Source organism: Apteryx mantelli, chromosome 1, assembly GCF_036417845.1.
Source record: "Apteryx mantelli isolate bAptMan1 chromosome 1, bAptMan1.hap1, whole genome shotgun sequence".
NCBI lineage: Eukaryota > Metazoa > Chordata > Aves > Apterygiformes > Apterygidae > Apteryx > Apteryx mantelli.
This window is the reverse complement of record NC_089978.1, coordinates 86421082-86445793: the sequence shown is the minus strand read 5'-3', so window position 1 is coordinate 86445793 and position 24712 is coordinate 86421082. Positions and strand designations below refer to the sequence as shown.

General features: G+C 37.9%; 1 protein-coding gene across 1 annotated transcript; it reads right to left on the bottom strand.

Annotated features, from left to right (window-relative positions):
- Positions 1-1566: 1566 nt before the first annotated feature.
- On the bottom strand, positions 1567-24689 carry TXLNG (taxilin gamma). The gene is made up of 10 exons (XM_067296989.1): positions 24549-24689; positions 18214-18508; positions 15857-15948; positions 12096-12266; positions 11540-11734; positions 9989-10108; positions 8824-8898; positions 6485-6577; positions 5886-5981; positions 1567-4936 (listed from the first exon to the last, which is right to left on the bottom strand). The coding sequence occupies exons 1-10, from the start codon at positions 24669-24671 to the stop codon at positions 4616-4618; spliced, it is 1581 nt and encodes a 526-aa protein (XP_067153090.1). The 5' UTR covers positions 24672-24689; the 3' UTR covers positions 1567-4615.
- Between the last annotated feature and the right edge of the window lie 23 nt (positions 24690-24712).

Below are 24712 nucleotides of genomic sequence, written 5' to 3'. Positions count from 1 at the left end.
CCCCTAAGGATCTGAAGGTTTGCATCACCAACTGGTCCAAATGTGAACTTGAAAAACAAAAATGTCTATGTGAGGAGTTGAAAATGGTACTTCAGATAAAGGACTTTCAAATTCAAAGTTGCCTGCAGTCCAGGCATGGCCAAACATGCATAACAAATGGTAACAGGGTTGACTGAAACCTCAAAATGTGTTTGAGGGGTGTGTAATATTCCCCTGTAAAAGGCAATTATCCTCTGCTTTAAAAGTTCAGCCTGCGTAAGAGCCACATCCCTTAAAAAAAGAGAGAAAAAGTCAGTAACCTAGCAGGAAATAGCAGAAAAGTCAAAGCTAGCAAGGCTTAGATGAGCAGGGTTTGTAAAAACAAAACTATGACCAAGATCAAATGGTTTTATAAAAATGCTGGAGGTGTAAAAATCAAATTAGTCAGAAAAACATGGAATAAATACCAATAAGACATCTTGGACATGGCAGAACTGAGGTAGTAATTTGGACACAACATCAGGGCATAAATTCTGTGGAAGTGACAGTGAACTGCATCAGTATGGAACAGGTATTACATAGCTAGAGTTAGAATAGGGTGAATATTAGACTACACTACAGAATGTGAGGACTGAAATTCCATCTGAAACAGGTGAAGTTTCACAAAAGCATCATAGCCAGCCCACAGTTATTGTAATGACCACAGTACACCTGGGGATACAGGAGAGACAATGAAGGTTAGAAAAGGGAGGCTTCCATTAATCTCCTATCACAAGATAAGGTATTTAAGTTGTTAGATGCCATAAGTGATTGCTTTCTTGAAGCAGTTAAGAACAGTATTCTTGGCATAGGCTTGGGCTATGTGCAAGGCCTGCTGTAAAATAGAACCAGCACAATCCATAAGCTACTTGAAACCCAAATCCTCACTGAAGCAAGAATTCCAAAATAACATCCAACCTCAAAGCTAGATGCTAACAAATGATTTAAAGGGGAATTCAAGTAGTCTTTGCAAGCAGCACAATATTCTCAAATACACTTTATTAAAGGCTCAGGCTAAATGGGTGCCAGAGTCAATAAAAGGATCAATAAAAGCTAGTTTATTTAGATGAGAGACTGAATTAGGCTATTAGAAGAAAACAGATACTTCTTCCATGAAAACTTGTCTAAACAAGAAGAAAGAGTGGATAATGGGTAATGTAAATGCAAAATCATAAAGGAAGCAAAAAGCAATTGCATGCAGCAACTTATTAAAGGCATAAAAGCAAGCATCTTTTTCAAGTAAAAGGATGTGCACTCCAGCTTAGGAAGCCCCCAAACAGGAGCCTGCTGGAAGAGCATAGGAGATCCAGCAGTTCTGTCTTATCTGTTTCTCCCTGTGCAACTTGTACTGGTCACCATCAGTGACATGCAAGTCATCAACATGACTCCATACACCACCATTCTTGTCATTTAACTTGAACAATGCACTTACTCTCAAATTTCACATCTTTTAATTTTCATTCTTGAATTTTTAAACAAATACAGTAAGAGTTCAGTAGATCCAGTCAGACATGAATATGTTGTTAAAGAAAAACTCAGAGTCCAATATGTTAAGCATACTTATTTACTTAGTCTATACAGAATTGAGTAGATAAAATTTCAGATTCACATTAGTGAAAAATCTCTACAAAATGTTTTTGAAAAGCAAAACAAAGACTGCCTGTTCATTTATCATTTTTTCTCATGAAAGCAGACATGGGTTGTAAAAATAAAGCAGTGTGTTTAGCACAAACTAGATTTCTGCATCACTTTTTTCACAGTTATTTCCATCTACAGTCCAAAGAGGTAGATTTTCTGCAACACCTGAGAATTGAACTGTAACATAACCAGGTGTAAGTGTAATGAGAGGAAGGACAAAACATTAGAGAGATACAGTCCTAACTTACTTGTGTATGTATACACATATTTGGGTCTTGCATCATGTATAATTTAGTTTTGCAGCTTAATCATGGTGAAACTCTCAATCAGGCCCCAGAGTTTTGACAATTAGACATACTTATTTCAGGCTATATAAATCTACAGCCCAGGTTAAACAGTTTATGGTAGTGGAAGAAAGGCATTAATACAAGTTTAATCTAAAAACCCTCCTGGAGCCAATTTGGCTGCAGACCGGCAGTGCAATAGCCTGCTGTATGGCAGATCAGTTAGAGTGCTGAACATATCCCATATATATATATATATATATATATATATATATATATATATATATATATAAAAAATATATATATATATTTTTTAAGAACAATACTCTTCAAGCAGTTCATGAAATTGCTTCCTGAAACCAGTCAATGCTAAGTATAGCTCACCTTGGCCAGATGGAAAGTTGGTATGATGTGGGTATGTCACAGGTAGGAGAGAGAAAATATCCCCATTTTAAAAGCCTTTTACTTGGGGCACTCTGCTTCACTTACACACTAAGTCAATAACAAATATATTGTATTGCTGTTCTATACGTCACATCTCTAAAAGCCCTTTAAAATATTCTTGCAGCAGGGTCCAAAATTCACTCTTACTTCCATATAGAACAAGCACGATAGAAAGAATTGTTAAAGATACAAATGTTCAAATAATAAACTGTAAAAATAGAAAACTGCATGTCCTACCTTGCCAAGGGTATGATGCATCATATACAAAGTTTTTCACTTTCCCTCAGGAAAATTATTTCATGCTTAGTGTTACTGAAAACCAGTTCTTGCAGTAACCATTTTTAAACAGTTTGATTCTATAAAATAAGTCATTTGAAGAGCAAGTCTGAAATACTTCTTTCCAATATTGATGCCATATGGTTAACGTGATTAACATATCAAAGCTCTGAGCCTAACTCAGCTGACTGCTCATTGCTACCTTCTTTTCATTCCTGCGTTGTGCTTGGACCACAAACACAAAAACTGCACTAATCTGGGAGAAAAATGGCCAGCTCCCCACCTGCTCCTCCATTAAAGAAATGTCAGTTTCATACAGTTCCCTTCAGTGGTATGAGCTAAAAAACCCACGTTTATCAGGCCTTATATAACCTTATTCTCTTTAAGAGACAGCTACATTATTTCAATGTACATTACAACAGAAAAAGGATCAGGAGCTCAGTGCAGCCTGAACATTCAAGTAAATTTAGCCACTAAACTGTCAAGGGCAACGAGGGTGGGAAGCTCCTTAAGAGATGTGCTTGATTCAGAAATCCCCCCCCCCCCAAGTAAGTGCAAAGAACATTAAGTACCAGAAAAGACTACACATTTTCATATTTCTTAAAATGACAGCAACAAAACTGGAAAGCAAATGCATGTGAACTAAAGTTAAGGGTAGCTTGTGGTTATTTAACACATCGCCTTGCCAAAAAAGTAGTTGTTGGTCCTCATTTCTCTCAGAGAGAGAAAATAACTCAAAATGCAGATATCAAGTTTTCTCTGGAAAGACTATGTGGTTTAAGTGTGAATAAAGGAACTTTGCTTGTAACATGTTAGTTTAACAGAGTCTAAAGTACCATTTTTACCAGATAACCTTAAGGAACTGGTAAGGCACTCTGCCAACTGGTACAGCTTCAAGGTTGAGTGTGCAAGAAATTTCACATTGTACTTTGGGAAAAATATATGAATCTACATGTTCAGTTATAACCAGTATACTCAACTGATGTTTCAATACATTGCATATAGGGCTATTAGAGAAGCCTATATGCCAGAGACACATTTTTCTATAGCTCAAGCAGCAAGTATCCATGTTCCACACCTTCAGATAAGACACTGAGAAGCGTGTAGACAGTAATAGATTTCTCTAGTCAGAATTAACCATGTTATGGACACACTGTAGCCAAGACAAAAGAATGTGACCAACATCTGTGTAATAAGATACACAACTGCAAAGTCCCACTCCGTAACATTGTTGAACACTTTCTCACACATTTATATTTAATTTGTTCACAGGCAGGGCAAATAGTCTAAACTAACCTTTACAACACAACCCTGAGAAGTCTGCAAGAAGTTGTACACCCTGTTTCACCAGCTGCAAATTAAGGTATTTCAAAGTTGTTTTTTCATACCACAAAGTACACTAAACCCCCTTAACATAACTTTTACTATATTCTGGACCCATACTTTTTCATTCATATATATGAAAACATACTAGGGGAGAAAACTGAAATTTTTACTGGCCATTAGACATCCTGATGTAAATTAATTTACTGAAGAAATTGGTAATCATATTAGTATACTGAGTGGCAATTCAATGGACAAAAACAAAACGCTGTTCTTTAAATCAAGGAAGTGACATGCTGTCACTACTGTCCCCTGAAACAATGTTATATCTTTACACAGTCTTCAATGACAGTGATTTGTGTTGTGGGGAGGAAACGCACATGCATCCTTTTATGGAAAAATATTTTCTTTTAAAAAATGAGGCAGATGTGCAACACAGTTGTGAAAAATTTATAGTTTAAGCTATTTAAAGCTGCTATGCAGCTTCCTGTACCACATAAGTCCAGTAGTTCTAAGAAAATACAGATATGGTAGAAAAAGTAAGAAAATTTTCACCACAAAACCAATAGTTACCACCAACAGAGAAAGTTATACACAAAATATATCTCTCAATACAGTGTTTACACTTCACTTTAGTCAACAGATTCAGTGCCAGGAACAGGACTTGTTGAGACAGTCTTTTCAGAACTACTTGCTGCACATGATTCAACATCAGGTTGGATTCCTGGTTCCACGTCAGTGGGAGTTCCCAGCTCCTCATGGGAATTGAGTGTGCAGGACTGCAGCACCTGCACAGCTAAATCCATGTCTGCCTCCCTGAGGGAAACCTGTTCCTTAAGGACTTCCACCTTCTCATTCAGCTCGTTCCTTTCTGTCTGAAGAGCCCTGCACAGCTTCTCCAAACGTTCCAGTTTTATTTGAAAACCTTTGTATTCTTTATCTCTTACTGTTTTCTGAGGGACAAAAGAAAACAGAAGCTTTGTGATCCAATTAAGTGTTTTTTGTTTTGTTTTTTTTAAACATAATGAAAAGAATCACCACTATTTAATCTTGTAGATTAAGTCTTAATGCATCTGGTAGGTCAAATACTAGCTGTGCTAGAGCAAATTTGCTCAGAGTACTTGACCACTGCACTTTATTACTCCAGTCAGTTACAGCCCAAGTAACTGCAACGACAGGAGCAGCAGGGAATAAAGGCAGAAAATCTAGAATCCAGCAGCTGTTACAGTCAGAAGTTACCATACTGATGACTCGCCTAATTAACTCCTTAAAAAATACGGAAAGATGAGCAGAGCTACAGTGGAACTTATATGAACAATTAGGTATACCCTAGTAAGGTTTAGAAAGATTACACCTACTATACCTCAACTAGAAATTAGAAAGTGTAGGAGAATGACTCAGAACTGTATGGGTAAGGCCTGTGTAAAAATGTTTTTTAGCTTCTCTCTTACTGGAGAGTAAATAAATATAATGGCACCTCATGACCTCAAAAGAAGCAGCAATGTAAGCAAAGTCTCACAGGTCTTTTCCTTCAGGTAAAGATTAAATATTTAAAACAGACTTCTACTGCAGAACTGACAGAACTTTGCTCAATAGATTAAAAAATTGTCAATACATTCAGCTTGTATAATTTCATACACACTATCCCACCAACTAAACGGTGAGCAAGGTAAGATGACTATTTTTTTGTGTCAGGCAAAGCAACTATGAAAAGCCAAATTCATCTTCTGTGTTTTGGGAGAAGAACAGCACATTTACACAACAGAAAACATAAGAGAATCCATGAACAGGTAGTGATGCTGTATCGTTTCTATCCAAAACTGAAAAACTGTATGAAGTTCTCTGGAATGCAGACTCTGGTTTAGCCATACTGTGGCTTAAGAGACAGCGATAATTACTCACCTCTTCGGCCATTTGCAGAAGAGCCTTGTTGTTGTTTTCCCATTTTGTACGCCATACTATTGTTTCCTTTTCCAGTTTCTTAATCTTCTTTGTCATCTGCAAATAAAAGGCTTACTTTTTTGGCTTGCACTGTAACATAGGTAGGTATACATTACTGATTTGGCTTTTTGTCCAAACTGGACTTTGGAAGTAACATTACAAGTTACTTTACAGAAAAATCTTTCTGCACCAAATCAATCCCACAAATTCTGGGTATGCAATTCAAAGATGACAAGATTGATTCCTCAAAGAAACAGATTATGAACCTTCCTCAAAAACAGCAAAAACTGTTCAAAGAAGTTTTAAAACATAAGTACAGCACACAAAACCAGACAACTACTACTGCCTTTGATAAAACACTGGAATTAGGATGTAGATATTATGGAAGTATTTCAAAAAACAGAAAAATTACATCATATTTCTCTTCCCTGATATTGCAAACCCTTATTTCCTGTCTTAAGATCCAAAGAAGGCAAATGCTGTAATGAAATCCAAAAATGCATCCTACTAACAGCATACATTTTTATATTACGTTTCATGCAGGTCTAATATTAAAGTACCTTTTCCATTTCCTGCCTGAAGGTTGTAAAGAGTTCATTACTCTTTGCCATGGTGGTCTGGAATTCTTCAAATTTATCCATGTAAAGAGAAAGCTGTTGAAAAATGGCAGGAACATTACCCTATACATCTGTATTTCCATACAGAAACATTCATTAAGGTACAGGAGGAAATTCAAGTCAAAATGATGGAATATCAACTTTTTTATAGTTTTCTCATACTATCCCACAATTTTAATTTGAGGAGCAAGCAGAAGCAAGAACAGCATGCTATTCAAGTTCTATGTATGAGCAGTGACCTATGTTTATAAAACAGCATTATACATTCTGAATAAAAGGACATCACACCAGCTCAATTAAACATGTTATCTTTCAACGTTTTATCACCACTATTTCATTTTGCTTCCCCTTTAAAAAAATCTTGTGGGTTTTAATATACAGGAAATACAGTTCTTGTTAAGTGAAGTGAAACTTGAAAAAGACCTACCTTCCCATCTTCCCAAGCAACCAAAGCTAACAAATAAGGCTGGGATAAAACAAACCTGACTGAATCCGGAAATTGAGACACACATTCATAACCTATGAAATCTGGCTAGTGAGCAAAAACCACGGAAGCTGAATATTGACAGGAATTCATTTAGTAAGTGAAAGTGTTAATTTTAACTAGTGAAAAGCATTGATATTTAATGAGAGAGAAGTTTCTTGTTCTATACAAGAAATTCATTCATCTGGAATAGCAAAATATGTTAATTAGCATAGTTTTTCAAGAGCAGGAAGTTTTAATACAAGAGAAAAACCTATAAATAACTTAAATTACCATTGTATAATCTAATGCTCTGACAATAGACAATTACGAAATGCCATGACCTTTTACTAGCAACTTCTTACTCTATCTGAAGAAACTCCTCAGAGCTGATCAATTCTCTCAGTTCTTACATGGGGAAGGACAGTAACATTCAGAGCACAGAAATAAAGTTTTTCTCTAATAATGGAGTGAAACTAGAATTAGCCTAGCTTATCATCAGTAGGTCATGACTCTGCAATTTTTGTGGCTGAACTTCCCAAGCTCATTTTATTCTACAAAGGTCTGCTGTCCCAAAGAAACCTCAAATTATATCATTACTATTAAAAAAAAAAATTAAGAGTGAGTGAGAGAACATAAATAAAACAGAAGGCACTGGGAACAGATTTTAACAAAAGGGTTATCAGCTTGAAAGATTTTGATAAAAGACTACCCATGCAAAAGCTATTTGGGAGAATCCAGACATTAATGAGTCCAATTTCAAAGATGTGCTGTATATATATACAAAATATATACATATATGATAATTAGCTACACACATACTTTAAATATAACTGTTGGAAGCCTTGGAACAGAATTAGGTACAGTAAGTGTTAGAAAGGGCATGAAACAGCTTGCAAGATGACAATCAATACAAAACTCAAAAATGAAGGAGTAAGAGGCAAGGTAGTTACTTAAGATACACTGAAAGGAATAGCTGCTGCTCCTCAGGTGCTACCACATTAGCTTAAGCAAGCATTTTCCTTTGCCTTAACACAGTCAATGACTGCAGGTGATCTGAAACAGCAGCACAGTCACTGGAGGCCACCTCTCTGTCACAGACGATTTGTCTGCAGCATTTACAGTGAAAACAGAATTTGAAGACAGTGAAGTTTACAGACAGAGACTCTTAGTTTTAGGTTACTGAGTCTGAATAACTACATGGATAATACCTACTATTTGCTCCCTTTCCTCCTGAAGGAGGGAGAGGATGGCAGCAGGGGGCAGTAAGGAACAAATTCTAAAACCCACATGGGAAAAAAAACACCCAACTCTTGACAATCACAAGGGCCCATCTGGTCCTGAACAACTATAAAAAGGATAAGAATACCTTGGGAAAAAGAGAAGAACAGTTTCAAAGAATGCAAGGAATGGTAAAGTAGTAGCCACAATGAACAGGTTCTTAAGCTTTCATGTATTCTAGTCTTTGTAATATTAACATTATTAATTTAAAAGGATACCAACTCCAGCAACTCCATGTTTAGCACCTTCCAGGAACAGTACTTTTCAAAGGTCAGCAACTACAAAACACCAAGTCTTTACAACTTACACTTCATACCTCACTCTTGAGGAGTTGCTTACTAAAGATTAAATTTAAGATTTGTGAAAAATACTTGCTATTTTTAATTTAAAGGTAGATCGTATCTGATGAATAACAGCATGCAGGTTTTGCATGTTGTAAGCACTATATTTTAACCATTCCACAAGTCTCTCGATATTTTCATTTTGGAACAACTGCACTGAAGATCACTCCATGAAAAAAAATAAAAATAAAAATTACCTGCTGTTTCAGCTGGGCTTCCTGCTGCTTCATCTGTTCACATTTGTGTCTGGACTCAGTAGCTTCTTTTAGCAGCTAAAAAGAAAAAACAAAAAAAAGTCATGTATTTATTGCCAACTGTAGGAAGCACAGAATAAAAGAAGTACTCATTTAGAATGGCTTAAAAGAACTTGATCTGTAATGAAAAGTGAACGAAGTTTAACAAAGGAGGTCACTTCTGAAAAGCAAAAACTAACCTCACCTAGGGGTCATTCACCATGTTTTCTCACCAAGTTTTTTGTTAACTATTTTAAAGTATGTGCTAGCACACAGAAATAGTTTTTACTGAGATGTTTTTTCTAATTGGTAGCATGATTTAATTTGTTTATATTTTGTTAGCAAGTTTGAACAGCTAAAATTATACAAGCAGTTCACTAATGAACTGAAAGTTACATAAGCCATTTTTCACCGTTATTTCTAGAGTCACTAATATTATCTCTACAAATTATTTCAATATAGTTTTACTTCATTTTTGAGACCACCCCGCATGTGAGTCTAAGAGATTTTCATCAGCTTATGATGCCAGAACTATGGTTTCCTAATGTAGGGCAGTCCACTACAGTGGATCATCACTTTAAGAATATACAGGAAAAGCAAGGCTTTTTTTCCCCTAACAGTTACAACTCCATATGGATAAAAAAAACAGTCTTTTCCTAAGGCTTTTTAATTGACAGCTAACTTCTTGGAAGACTACTGATGATCAAAATACAGTCAAAATATCAGGCATACTTTTGGGGACAGACAGTTTAGAGAAGCATATACTTTATTCTGCTTTTGTTATTTCCTATAGCACAAATATAAAAGTTAAAACCACAAGACAGCAAAAAAGCACATCCTTGGTGTTTCAGCTCAAGACATTCCTAGTTTAAGAAAAATCTAAATCCAGCACATTTGTCAAGGAAATGCAGATAGAAACACTAGTTGCCTGTGCATATGGGTGTTAACATTGTAGGCATAATATACACATAAAGCTATTTAAAAAAATCCTCTGTCTTAATGTTGAAAGCTATTCTAACTTTAAGAACACACTACCCTCAGTTTGCTGCCCACTGTATTCACTTTAAATTATGAAAAATCTCTTCTGTTGGGTTTTGTTATTTCTCTAACATATACAGCAGTTACTTACAAACTCTCTTTCTCGCTGATGTTTTTCCTCTGCTTCTTTTATAAGCTGAGTAGTTTGTTGAAGTTTGGCATCCACAAGTTGCTGCTGCAATTCTTTATGTTTGAACACTTTATCAATATGCTAAAGAGAAAGAAAAATCAGGTTAGTCAAATATGAACAGTGCACAGGTCAAGTAAGATAGTATGGAGGGGGCAGGGAAGAAAACGAGTATTCTTGAGAAGTTTCATGCAAAAGTAAGCAGACAGACTGTTTTACACGTGAATTTTCTTCTCCTTTCATCTCCATCCATTATAACTAGACTTTTTTTTTCCATCTTTCATAGAAGCTTTAGTTACAAAGCTGTTTTATTAAATTGGCAGAAAATTGTCAATCACTTTGCAACAGATGTTTCAAAAATCCTAGAACAAAAACCCTACATTCTTCCTTCAAAAGCTAGTATCTACTTTTAACCGTATTGCACTTTAGATATTACTTTTAAAAGCTCTAGTCCTCATAGTTAAAAAAACTTGAAACCAGAAAACTTTGCAAAGGATAGGCTACTTGGCCGATGAAATTCCACAAATAACCAAACAATTACGTAGTCCTACTTCCAGCTGCTAAGTAGCATAAGTCAACTTCCTGCCTTTTCCCCAAATCATCTCATGGTAGCTACAAATATTCTGTGATCACAAAAGGTGGGAAACTAGAGTCCACAGTGAACTTTCCCATTGATCCAGATTTAAAAGAAAAACAACAAAAAAACAAACAAAAAAACTATACCCCAAACCTCCTATGCCAACTAAAACCAAACACTAGCCTTAGCCACAGAACTCCATGAGACTTAGTTTAAGCCACAGAAGTGTGGTAACTTGGGGCTGGCCAGTTCTTCCTGTCAGAGAACTATCTACTTCACACACTGGTGCCAATTAAAGCTAGCTCAATTAGCCCCAATATACAGTTACTTCTGTGATGCCAACCCAAATATATTCTTAAAGCATGACAGCTTAAGATGATTGAATGCCAATAACGTGAGCTTATACAATACAGAGGAGTTTGCCAAAAAATATTCCATATCTTTACTTGTTTTGGTTCATTTAGATTAACTCTTATATCTAAATTATAATGAAAAGTTGCACTTCTAAATATACATTTAATATTTGAAGGTCTTTTGGTTGGAAAGAACCTTTGGAAACCACCTAGTCCAATCTCCTGCTCAAACTAGGGCCAACTTCAAGTTTGATCAGGTTGCTCACACCTTGTCCAGTTGAGTCTGAATATCTCCAAGGACAGATTCCACAGCCTCTGGACAACTTGCTTATATTTGACCACTTTCATTGTGAAAGATTTTTTTGATGCATCTTTAATATATATGTGCAAAACCACAGAGACTGAAGAGGTAGATACTGGGCCAAACAGCCACTTTATTTTTCTAGGTAATGAAGTAAAAAATATTTTACATTATCTACATGATAGGTGTAAAATATAAAGGGTTTCTCCCCACCTCCCCTAGTAAATAATTATCTGATCCCTTTAGCCAAGGAACTAAGAAGATCCCATCAGAAGCGTAATCACCTCTTCTCGCAAAGCATACTGCTCAATGAGTTTCTTCAGTTTTTCTCCCAGTTCGATATTTTCCTGACGGAGCTTGGCATTGTGTATATCGTGCTGTTCCAGTTGAGCCTGAATTTCATTCAGTGTAATCTGGAAGTGTGCAGTTGCTTCTTTACGTCTTTCCTCCTCTTCACGTGCTTGCTGCATGTTTTCTTCCTTTTATGAAAGAATATTAATCATGTTCAAGTCAAAACATGTACCTTTTTCATATTTGAGTTAGATGTGATGGTAATAACTCGCTTCTGTATAGTTTCAAGTTCTAGAGTTATCATAAACCAAATTCATAATATGTTATGCTGATCTTCCCCTGTAAAGGGCATGGAATGAAGAATCTAGAAGTTCTGTAACTTTTACAGAATCTTACCTTATGCTAACACCACATGCCCCTTATCTTCTATGGATACAGTTAATGGACAAAGAGATAAGTGAAAAGCAGCAGCTTTGATTTTAAGCAGTAATCAAGACATGGGACTTCCCTTCTTCCCCACCTTCATGCAATTTATGTAAATAAGTTAACCTTTAACGTCTTGTTGTGACGCTGAAGCTCCCGGCAGAGAGATTCCAGTTTGCTACGTGCTAGAATGGCCTTGCTATGCTCACTCTGTAAGTGGACTTTCTCCTTCACAACTTGTGCTTGTTTCTTCTGCAGTATCTTCATTTGCTTTTGAACATTTCGGCTCTCCTCCAACTAAAGGTAGAGAGTATATTTATTAAATGAAAATGGGTGTGATGAGACTTTATGCATATAGACAAGCAATTTAAAGTAGACTGAACAAAAACATTTCAAATTAATTTCATCAAGACCCCCGAAGCTGCTCTTACAAAGAGCTCCCATCATCCTACAGACATTTTTAAATGCGTAAGGATAGACGAGGGGAAAAAACAAACAAAACCCCATACAAGTTCCAATTTGACAAGCATTTGCCTTTGGTGAAAAGAACAATAGATCTGTTGACCATGGGCTACCAGCTTGTTTTCAGCTACTGGAGTAGGACTAGCCCTGAGAAGGAAGAATGTGGCAGTTTTAATAAAAGCCAGCTGAGATTACCAGCAATTATCAGTCCATTAAAATTTGTTTTTGCTGTAGAAACAATAAAATTAAGTGTTACTCAAGATTAATTTTACAAACTAATTTGAAGTATTACCCTCTGGCCAAAAATATCTTCTTTATATAAGATCTTTGCGCTCAAAGACCTTCAGCAAGTCACATTGTTTTTCATTCTCTTATCTGTAAGGTACACACAACTGTTCAACTAACAGGTAGTTAGCTAAACTACCTGTAGTTAGCTAGGTAGGCGAGTTTTTACTATCAAGCCTTTTCAAAAATGCTCAGAACTGTGTATAGAGTCCTTTAATGTTAGGAGGAGCTCCTATTGAAGGAGGCAGCAGTTGATATGAGCTTGTAAAATGCTAAAGTATTTCAGAAGTGGACACACGCAACCGGCAGCCCTGATGCAAGCCAACCCAAATTATGTTAAAGCTGCACAGCCCAGGCTTTGATGGCTTGAAATTTACAGTCTCAACCATTTTAAACAAAATTCTGATTGTATTTCCTTCAGGCTGTTTAGATGGTAGAAAAAGGTAGAGCATTAAACTTGGCACAAACAAAATCTGTTCTATGAACATCCAGTGAATGGGAGAGTTTCTTGCTTGGATAGCAGGTTGAGAGTAAATACCATTGTGTATGATTTTTTTGGGCTCCCTGAGAAACCATATTGTTTACAAAGAGTCTGCTCTATTGTAAGGAAGGTACCATAATGTTAAATGTAATACTGCTCCTTATTAGATAGTGCCTCAGCCTCTAGACAACACAGCAAAGGAAGGCTGGCAACCAGGAACAACATCATGACAGAGAAGAATACAACGCTGGTTTTCTGAAAGAGCTCAAAATAATGTTAAAGCACAGAAGAAAGAATAAAGAAGAAAAAGAGTTAATGACCTCCATGACAACAAGTTAAATTCATAGCTCACCTAGTTTAGAGTGAAGGAATGTTAAGGAAATGTTTTGATATCCAAACATAAAAGCCCTTTTCTTAGGTGGCATGAAAAAACACTTCAGGTGGCTGTCCTGTTTGCATACATAAGAAACTTCAGACAGACCTGTAAAAGTATTCCTGTCTGACATACATATCACCAAGGATGCAAACTTTTCCGCATCACAAATTGATCTTCTTATAGAGTCCAAAATAGGGAAAAAATTGTGGAAGATCTTTTGCCAGGAGAGAGGCATTCCTACCTTAATTGTACAGTCCTTTTCATGAGACACCACTGAAAAACCTGATAGTGAGCTTTAAAGATGATGAATCTTTAAAAAAAGAAAAAAAGCATTGTAGGTGCACTGTCATAAACAGTTCAAACCTCTGCTGGCATTAGAACTGACACCTGTGCCAGTGGTTCACCACCAGTATCCTAACGAAAAGAATGCATCTTAAAAGGAGGACAACTGGATCAAACTGGACCTTTCTAAGGGTAACAAAATACCCCTAAGAGTCAATCAGCTAAAATGGGGCCACTATCACACCTGGACAAGCTCCCACCCATCTTCCCAGCAGTTCTGAGCATCATGGGGAAAGCAATTGGTTTTCTAGGATGGCGGCTCTACCTGTAGATTGTGGACCCTCTTCTGGGAAAGCAAAAAAACCACAACAATGAATACATCTCTCCTGATGGCCAAACTTCTATGGACTGAAAAACATACCGAAAGAGATTACAATTCATTTAGTCTAGCTGTTCTCCTAACCAGTTTGAGATCTTTTCTTCAACAACAAATTCATACAAACTGAAGGTGGTGCAGAAAATCTGTTTTCTTTATGCATAAGTGAGGAATTCATCCCAAACTAACTGCTTATATAGGCCATTATCATCACATGGAAGCTGTCTGCTCAAAGAGAAAAAGCACAACATCCACAAAGAATTGGTCAAAAGTTTAACTCATTTATTGCATTTCCTCTCTCAATATCCAAGTTCATTTTTACATGGGCTCCTCATTCTTGAATTGCACTATGAAAATATATTGTTTCTCAGTTAAGCAAAAGTGATAAGCCACTATCTTAGAGAAGTTGTTGGGTTCGGAGAAAATTCACTCATCCCAACATGTGAGAGAGAGTAAGAAACAACAAGAAAAACAAAGCAAAAAACAAAAAACAGACCTCTGAGGAAGACTCAGGTTAGTTTTGTTTATGAAATTCTAATTCTGTTCTTAAGAGACTATTATTGTCTTAACAATTAAAAAAAAGACCATCTCCTAACTCATTCTCAAAGCTCTGGAGACAGTATTCATCTCAAAGCAAAAAAAAATGCATATATATATTTTCAGCAAAATTATGCTATATTGGCAAGCATTATGTCATTTTCAGAAACATTTCCAGGTATAAAACACTTGACAACTAGTTTAGAGAAGACAAACCTCATGCTTTTTTCAAGCTACTCAGGTGTCATCTCTTTACTTTTGTATTTGTTTTATATCTACAAATGTGGTGGAAAACAGAAAACATACACACACTATTTCCAGTCTTTCTGGATGTCCTTGCCTCAGGATGAACATATGAAGTATTTTTGTCTCCAGACTCATTCTGAAAAGTAAACGCACGAGCCAGCTTTTTTTCTTCTTTTTTTTTTTGCTATCAATTTAGAGAGGAAAATATCCTTTATCCTACTCCTCATTGTGGGAATGTTCTCTATGACAACTTACTGCTAGTGTTCTGTCTTTTTGGTCTGTTACTGAAGAAAGAGATGCAAATAAGTGGATTTAAAAAAAAAAAAAAGAGTATGATCAGAAAGCACAAAGCAAAATTAAACCTAGATCTTTCCAACTTCCAAAAAATAACTTGGAATATAAGTAGTTAAGCCGTTACTTAAGCATAACTAAGCTTTTTTTTTTTCTCTCTCAAATCTCTATCACACTGTTCTTTCCCTTTATCCTAAAACATGTAAATTACAAAATGCTAGCACAAGAGCTAGCATACAACATAAAAAAACTAGGAAAATTTTAATTGCTCCAAAAACCAAACTCTTAGCTTTTTTGTTAGTGTTATGCTTTAGTACCAGGTTATGAGAAAGTTATCATAGTCTAATTTTTCTTTGAGTTTATGCAGTCATGCAGAAGTGAAATGACTGCATGAAAGTTTAAAGCAGTATTCATAAGAAGCCTGAGTGCTCATCATTTTTCTAACGCTGCAAAACATCTGAAAAAGTTAGGTGTCCTGCGTTAAAAGTTCTGTCATCCAACAGTTAATATTAACAAATGAGTAACTCTTGCTATCTTTACAAACTACTTACCAGATCAGCATACTTTTTGCACAAAGCTGCCAACTTCTCTTCTGGAGTAGAAAGCGTGTTCAAGGCTTGCATTAATAATAGCACTTCTTTTCCTATGAATTGAATAGGAGATGACTATATTCAGGGAAAAACACTACCACCACACAGAAGAGTAGCCTGTTCATAAAAGCAAACTGCATAACCACAACAACTTAGTATGATTTAAACTGCACTGTGTAGTATCTGACAAAGGGAGGACAAATGGAATATCATCACAAAATAAGAAACAGTCGTCTTGACTATGTGCCATTATACAACTCGGTGAAAGTAAATTTAATCTTAAAAATCACGAAAATATAATTTATAATATCAAATACAAAGATAAAAATCTGAGACAATGAAATTTAAATGTTGAGTTTTGCCAATAAATGATGTTCACATGAGTATTTTTAATAAGCCTTTGAAATTTAAATATCAGCAGTGGTGTGATAGTATTGAACGCAGCACTTGCAGATTTTAACATTAATCTGCCAGCAAAACCTCAGAATAGTTGGGGTTGGAAGGCACCTCTAGAGATCATCTGGTCCAAATCCCCTGCTCAAGCAGAGTCACCTAGAACAGGTCATTCAGGGCTGTGCCCAGTTGGATTTAGAATATCTCCAAGGATGGAGACTCCACAACCTCTCTGGGACAAGGTTCCAAAGTTCAACTGCCCTCACAGTGAAAAAGCGTTTTATGTTCAGATGGCATTTCCTGTGTTTCAGTTTGTGCCTGCTGCCACTCATCCTGTCACTAGGCACCACTGAAAAGAGTCTGCCTCCATCATCTTTACACTGTCCCATTAGATATTTATAAGCATTGATCAGATCCAACTGGAGCCTTCTCTGCTCCAGCCTAAATACTCCCACTTCTCTCAGCCTCTCTGCCTATGACAGATACTCCAGGCCCTTCATCATCTTAGTGGCCCTCTGCTGGACCTGCTCTAGTAGGTCCATGTCTCCCTTGTACTGGGGAGCCCAGAAGTGGACCCAGCATTCCAGGTATGGTCTCACCAGGGCTGAGTAGAGGGGAAGGATGCCCTCTCTTGATCTGCTGGCAACGCTCTGCCTAATGCAGCCCAGGATGCCCTTGGCTTTCCTTGCCACATGGGCATGTTGCTGGCTCATGTCCAACTTGATGTCTACTATGGCCCCCAGGTCTTTCTCTGCAAAGCTACTCTCCAGCTGGTCAACCTCCAGCAAGGTGTTATTCCCACCCAGGTGCAGGACTTGGCACTTCCCTATGATGAACTTCATAAGGTTGCCCATTTCCCCAGCCTGTCAAAGTCTCTCTGAATGGCATCACAATCATCCAGTGTGTCAGTCACTCCTCCCAGTTTTATACCATCTGAAAACTTGCTGAAAGTGCATTTACTCCTACTGCCCAGGTCATTAATGAAGATGTTAAATATTATTTGCCTCAGGATTGACCCCTGGGGGACACCACTAGTGACTGGCCTCCAGCTGGGCTTCATGCTGATCACAACCTTCTGATCCCAACAGTTTAGCCAGTTTTTAATCCACCTCACTGTCCAATTACCTAGCCTGTACTTCATCAGTTTGTCTATGAGGACGTCATAGGACAGTGTTAAAAGCCTTACTAAAGTTGAGATGAACAACATTCACTGCTCTCCCCTCATCCACCAAGCCAGTCATCTCATCATGGAAGGCTATCAGGTCACTTAAGCATGATTTCCCCATTGTAAATCCAGGCCAACTACTCCTAATCACCTTCTCATCCTTCATGCACCTGGAAATGGTTTCCACAATTAGTTGCTCCATCACCTTCCCCAAGATCAAGGTGAGATTAATTGGCCTGCACTTGCCCAGATTCCCCTTCTTGAAGACAGGGGTGACATTTACTCTCTTCCAGTCCTCTCCTCTCTTTTTCCAGGACCTCTCTCTCCCGATTGCCGCAACCTTCCAAACATAATCGAGAGTGGCTTGCAATGACATCAGCCAGCTTCCTCAGCACTCATGGCTGCATCCTATGAGGGCCAAGGACTTGTGTATGTCCAGTTTCTTTAAGTGTTCCCTAACCTGATCCTTCTTCACCGAGAGCAAACAAAGTTTAAAAAGCCAATTAGTAGTAACATGAATCTTTTAAAGCTGCTATAAAAATAACAGTACCAATAGAAGGACTCTTACATTAAGATCTATTTTTTAAGCAGAAGTACACATTTTCTCAGAATATCCTGTTAAAGATGACAAAGTTTGGCTACAAAGTGAATTTAAGATGAAGACCTAGATAAAATATGTAACTATTTTATGAAAACATTAAAGCCCTTTGAAACTAAAATAATTTAAGATTTGAAAATCAAAATACCAAAGAAAACATACCTAAAGTTTTCTCTTTGTGTTTTTCACTCTCTGGATCTTGTTGGCCATCAGGTGGATCAGTACGGGCTTCTTCCCTCCCAGGAGTCTCCTCACGAGATTCCTGAGAGCAGCATGGGGATCCCAGGAGCTTTCTATTCCTTGTGATATACTCAGCTTCTTCCATGCCATCGCAGTTGGACTGTGTAAGCTGCAATGCTGTATCAGACAGCTCATTGCACTTGCTGTTCACCAGCTGATCCTGGGTATTCATTCCCATTTTCTGGGACCCAGCTGCTTCCATTGCACCAGTGATCAGCTGGGTAAGGAAAAGGAAGAAGTCAGCAGTCAAGAGACTGTATTAAAATGAAAAAACATTCACCTTTCTTTCACATGGAAAAATAAGATCCAGATTCCACTGTTTTACTCAAGTTGATCTGCCCACTGTTGTCAAGACAAGTATATGAAAAGCAACCAAAGTAACTGTAAACAGAATAAGCCTAAAGAGCAATGAAGGAACCAACACAGAACAGCCTGAAAGATTAACTTCTGTTATGAAACAATTTCAACACTTTGTCATCGCAAAATATTTGTACTCTAGAAATAAAAGTTCTCATGGAAAAAAAAAGAGTTCCCCCCCAAAAAAAGTTCTAAAAGCTCCAAAACTATTTAAGCGTCCTTTCAGCTGTTAAAATATAGAGTCTTAAATGAAAACATTTCTGCTTCACAGACCAAAGAATATTACAGAAATCAACACCAAGTATAGAGCATTTAAACTCAGCAAAAGCATAACTAGCTTACATAGTGTATTTGAAAAAAAATGGTCTAGAAATTGAGGAAGGAGGACATCATTATCAAAAACCAGATACCAACTTTATTCCATACTAGTTTCAGAAAACTGAAAAATATCAGATTTAAAATAATTTGAGACATACAGCAAAGACTTTAACACTTAATCTGCTAGGAAATCCAAAGAAATCCATAGAAATACTTATTGTATGCCATTGAAATAATGTAAAAGTTTAAATAATAAATTATTTCAATGTCAAACTGTTTAAGCACTACTTAATCTCAAAAGCGTGTCAATTCTTAAAACCAGGAGTTTGCACTGGTTTGTATATTCTATACAGATGGATCCTTTCTCTCTTCAAAAGAGGTTATCCAACATAGCTCAAAGGAACACAGCCAACACTAGCAATATACTGTTCAACTCCCAATTTCTTCAACCTGCCTAGAAGAAAGTTATTTAAGATCATGAAATAAACGTGTACTAACATTGTAAAAATATATACACACACAACAGTTTAGGTCTTCTCTACACTCAAAGCAAATCGTCTGCTTCACACCTTATCTCAGGGCAGTCTTATTCTTGACAGGATGGAATTCATACAATACCTTTCAGGTAGGACAATAAGCTTTGTAACTGCAAATCTGTATAGACACCAAGGAGCAACATTCATTTTATTAAGGAAAGCACACTCCCTCAAAAACTAAAGCTCAATGACTCTTTTTGTAATAATATTCAATTTTCTTGCTTAAATCTCATTAAGAATTGGTCTCCATAGACTAGAACACCAGTGGTTCTACTAGTAGCTAGAACAACTTGGTAAGATACAAAAATAACTCGCATCTCGTTCATTTCATCGAATTGTAGTCCATAAACTCTTGCAGACTGATTGTAGTGGTCAAACATATTAACATCCTAATGCATTTAATCTAGACTAGGAAGTGGGGTTTTTTTGTTTTCATCAATTTGTGAAGTCTGCTATTGCCTGATAGGGGCCACAAATACTAATAGCTAGATAACTTCCTGCATATGATTAATATTTAGTATTTTCTACATTAGTGTTGAGCTTTCAGTCACTTCACAGATAAAAAAACATAACCAAAAGTCTAAACAGCCTTCTTAAAGTCTTAACTTTATTCTTAAAGCACTCTATATTTCTAACTACATAAAATTTCAGGTTTGATTTGTTACAATCTTCAAGTTGAAGCATAGCAATAATAAATGTCACTCTGAGAATGTATTATGTACCAAACCATATTAATGTCACTGAAATTGCCCCAAATACTGGGACAGACAGACTCAACTCTTACCATTATCTTTTTAAATACACATTAATCAGTAAAGTGAACTTCTCAGTTTAACATTCCAGCCAGAAGGGAGCACTTCCAACAGCACATTGTATAATAGTGCTGATTCAGCCACTACTGAACTAAAAATAAAAAAAAAGCCACCATCTATTGAAATCAGTACTACCTCTTTTAGCTGCTACCATGACCTTTCCAGCTTCCAGCTGACTTCCAACTTCCAGGTTCCAACCAGCTTTAATGATACTCAGTTTAAAATCTGACACAAGACCAGAATAGCATTGTTACATACCCAGAAAGATTTTTCAGTAAAAGTTAGAAAGAGCATGTTGCACAGGAAGTGTGTCACCCCATAACAGACCACAAAATTACTTACCAAAATTTAAAGGTCTACCATTAGGAAATAAAATACTTGATACCTATTTAGCTGTAAAAACAGCTATTACAAGACACCAAGACACTGACATTTCTGAATAAGTATATCATCTTCAGGCTATTTAAGATAGTTACAGACTAAACAGATTAAGGATGCCTGCAGGAACATTACCAGTAATATCACTCCTGCTCAGCCCCAAGCTTTAGTTCAGTATTTTGCTCTGTTATCCAGACTTGTACCTTGATCAAAAAGGTGCAAATCAGAACAACTCTACCTTATTTCACATTTAAAAGATAACAGTACAAAGATAGCCAGTTTCATAAATAGTACGCCTATGATCATAAGAACCTAAGCCAACTTTATTCTACTTCAGACAGAACTGCTTTAGCAGCATGCAATACCCACATAAGGACAAACAAGCCATCTAGATAGAATTTATCCTACCATGCCAAAGCATATCATGAATGTGTTTATTTGTTCTAGAACCTACAGTAAGCATTTAACATACAGTGCTATCTAAAAATATATTATCCACGGTATTGATGCTATATATAAGGTACTTGCATTTTACACTTCATGTACTAAAATATATACTTTACATGCACGCATACACATACTCTTACTATCCAAAACATTTGAAAATCCCTCTCTGTATCTCTGTTATTATAAGAAATCATAATGAATAACTGTACCAGTCTACTTTTATCCTAAACACTAGCAAATTACCCTAAGAAAATCTAAGCATTAACATTAATATATCAAAAGCAACTCCTATGTTCCTGGAGTAGTAGTTGGCCTATATCATGAACAGACTCCTACCACCTTAGCCTTCAGATTTAATACTTTCAAAAAAAAAAAAAAAAAAAAAAAAAAGCCTAGAAGCTTTAGAAAGAGCATATGTACATAAACTCAACTTTCAAACCTGACTATATGACAACCTAAATATACAGGCAAATATGTAATCATCTGTTTGGTATCAGGCTACAGAACAGGCCGTTCGAATGACACTGTTCAGCTGAATATTTGCAAGCCTGTCACATGTGCAACTGTACAGAGATTTTTACTTATGCTGACTAATTATATAGAAGTATTGTGGCAAACACAGTATATCATCTTTATCACATATGTTTATGGGAAAGTTCTGGGCTTCCTGCATCCCAAAGATTTACTTTTACTTGCTAACACAGAAAAAACTTGCTTTGTCAACCTATACACAATATACTTTTCCTTAGTGCAGACATTCAAGAAGACTTCATTTTTACATTCTGTGCAAAAAATTCAGCTTAAGGTCATTCTTGCTGGTAACTTTATTTGTAACTTTTCCATAAAAATTAGCATGTTGGGATGTCACAAAATTGAAGGTTGAATTTTACAGCAGGTGCATCTTCATCCCTTGGTCTTGCAAGAAGAATTCAGGTGCTTGGGTCCACTAGTTCATTAAGGTTATTCCTCTGAGCAATACTTCTCTATACTGTGCTCACTGAGCTAAATCATCCTGCAGTCTAATTATACCCTTTTAAAAGCATGATGGTCTCCGAGGTAGCTTCCTAACTAAACTCTTAGTTGCGAGGTCAGAAAGTCATTTTAAACAAACATTTCATCCTGTTCTGTAATCACATTAAAAAAAAATATGCTCTATGCACTCAGTTACCTACTTCAAAGTATCAGACTAAGGCATTAACAGTATTGCTCATCATCAGTTTCAGAGCATTGCACAGTTATAATTCCCAATTCAGCAGAAAGAAGATTATGACACATCTACTTTGAAAACCTGTAAGTATTTGATCCTTATAAGAGTTAATTCAGAGCCAGCCTTGACAGGGTTTCATTATGAATGCTGTTGGCCTTACATTCAAGATATATCCTTTGATATTGGTTCAGACATGTATGCTCCCACATCACCTCTGCTTATGGACCTTACTTTTTTCTATTATGCTTTCCATGTTTCTTGCACTTTCTTTCAGTGGCCCTGTGACAAAGATTCCTGCCCTTAAAGATAACTTTCATTTACCTCAAATATGACATCAAAAAAAATCCCACCAAAAATCATTAAAAAAACAGAGACTGTGTTTGTACCATTTTTCTTCTCTGTGCTGTGGAAAAAAAATATATAAATACATATATAAAAATAAATAAATAAATAAATATGAAAGGTTTCTTCCATGTTTTAGCTTAAAACATTAGAAAATTTCTTCCTGTAATTCTAGCAAGAATTTCACTGGAAGACCCCAGAGTTTAAAAGGAAGCTTTCTGTACATTTACATGAAGAGCAAAGTGCTGCACATTTCACCAGTCCCTTTTTAATGAAAGCATCCAGGACAGGTGTTAATTAAATACTTTATACAGCATGACTCACTTCCCCTCAGTGCAGTTTCACTTCCTCTTTACTTTAATCCTAATAGTTTTCCAGTCATCCATACAACATTTCTGGAAAAAACAGGGTAGACAAGTTCTGAATTCCCAATACAAACAGGTCATAAGTAACCTAAAATGAAGAAGCTTCTGTGTACCTAAAGAAAAAAATTCTGCAAGAAATGGTTGGAGGATTTTACTTTTAATTCTCAAAAAACACTCTAGAATTTGCTCAATACTCCCTGCCACTTTTCAAGCTCTTCTTTAATATTATTAAATTCCATTTGATTGTGTGTACATTCAAAATACAGCAATGCCGATTTTTTAGAAAACACCTGCTTTCATAATGGACACTGAAGTTACTCACAAGTCACTTCCTACTAAAGAATCTCCTAAAACTCACAGGAGAAAAGATGTGTTCTCGTCAAGGAAAATTAGTTCCACAGCCTCCTAAGTGTTCTTCCAACATTCAGAATAAACAAACAAAAATATCATTTTTAGGATGTCACTATCCTTCATACCATTGAAGAGAGTTACCACAAGAAACACTTGAATTTACGTGTGGGCACAGGATGAGATACTAAAACAAAACATGAGGCGAGATTACCAGAACAGTTCGGTTGCACAAAATATTGTACTGGTGAGATCAAACACGACAGATGAATTACATTTTAAGACTTTGCTGTTTGGTGCCAGAAAGCATGGATGAAGTTTTAGGCCTTTCTTACACTGACGTGGAAACAAGAGTTACTGTAAATTCACTGAGGGCACTATGACCGGGTTAATCTTTTAAGGGTCGTTTCAATTAAAAAATAAATAAGCAAGCAAACAAACGAGACCAGTTTTACCTATTTCTCAGGTAAGGCAACACTCCCCAGCACCACCTTGCCACAGGCAGGTAGGAGCCGCTTGTACTCCGGCGACAGCACCTGCACCGCCACGCGCAGGGCGGCAGGCAGCAGCCCCGCAACCCCGCGCCGGAGGCCCCGGGGCCGCAGCACCCCGGCCCGCCGCCGCGCCGCCAGGCGCTGAGCCGCGCAGCCTCGCCCCGCGGGGAAGCCCGCAAAGGCGGCCGCCCCCTGCCCCCCCCGGCCCCAACGGCGCCCCGCGCGCGCGGCGGGGCCGCCACGTGCCGCGCCCGCCCCCAACGGCCCTCCGTGCGCGCGGGACCGGCGCCGCCCCTCCGCCACCCCCGGGACCCGGCCCCCTCCCCCCCCAGGGGTAACTCCGCCTCCCACGGCCGAGCGCGGCGCCCCCCGGGGCGACGCTGCGCGCCCCCTCCCCCCCCCCCCCCACGCCGGCGGCGACGGCCCCCCGTGTCCCGTCCGGGGGCGGAGGGAAGCGGAGCGCCGCCGCCTCTCTCCCGCGCAGCCCCCGAGGGCGGCGGCACGGCCTCCCGCCGCTCCCCGGCAGGAGCCGCCGTCTCCGGGGCGCGGAGGCCGCACGGGGGACAGGGCGGAGGGGAGCGAGGCGCTACGAACCGATAATGCAGGTAAGGGGGGCTTCCTGCCCCACGGCCCCGACCGCGCGCCGCCGTTACCTCAGGACTGCTGCACGGGACCACTGCCGCCGCCTCCTCGCCGCTCTGGCGCCGGCTCTGTCCCGCCGCCGCCGCGCTGCTGCTGCCTCCTCCGCGCGCTGCCTCCGCTCCGCGCGTCGCCATGATGTGACGGCAGCATCCAAACAAGCTGCCGAACCGAGGGA

Bases quoted from the DNA above. Each gene is read 5' to 3' on its own strand.
- TXLNG (XM_067296989.1), bottom strand. From the start codon at position 24,671: ATGGCGACGCGCGGAGCGGAGGCAGCGCGCGGAGGAGGCAGCAGCAGC. The intron at 8,899-9,988 runs GTAAGTAACTGC...TTTTCTTTTTAG, and splicing joins ATCAGCGAGAAAGAGAGTTT to CTGCTAAAAGAAGCTACTGA. The intron at 5,982-6,484 runs GTACTTTAATAT...TTTTATTTGCAG, and splicing joins TCAGGCAGGAAATGGAAAAG to ATGACAAAGAAGATTAAGAA.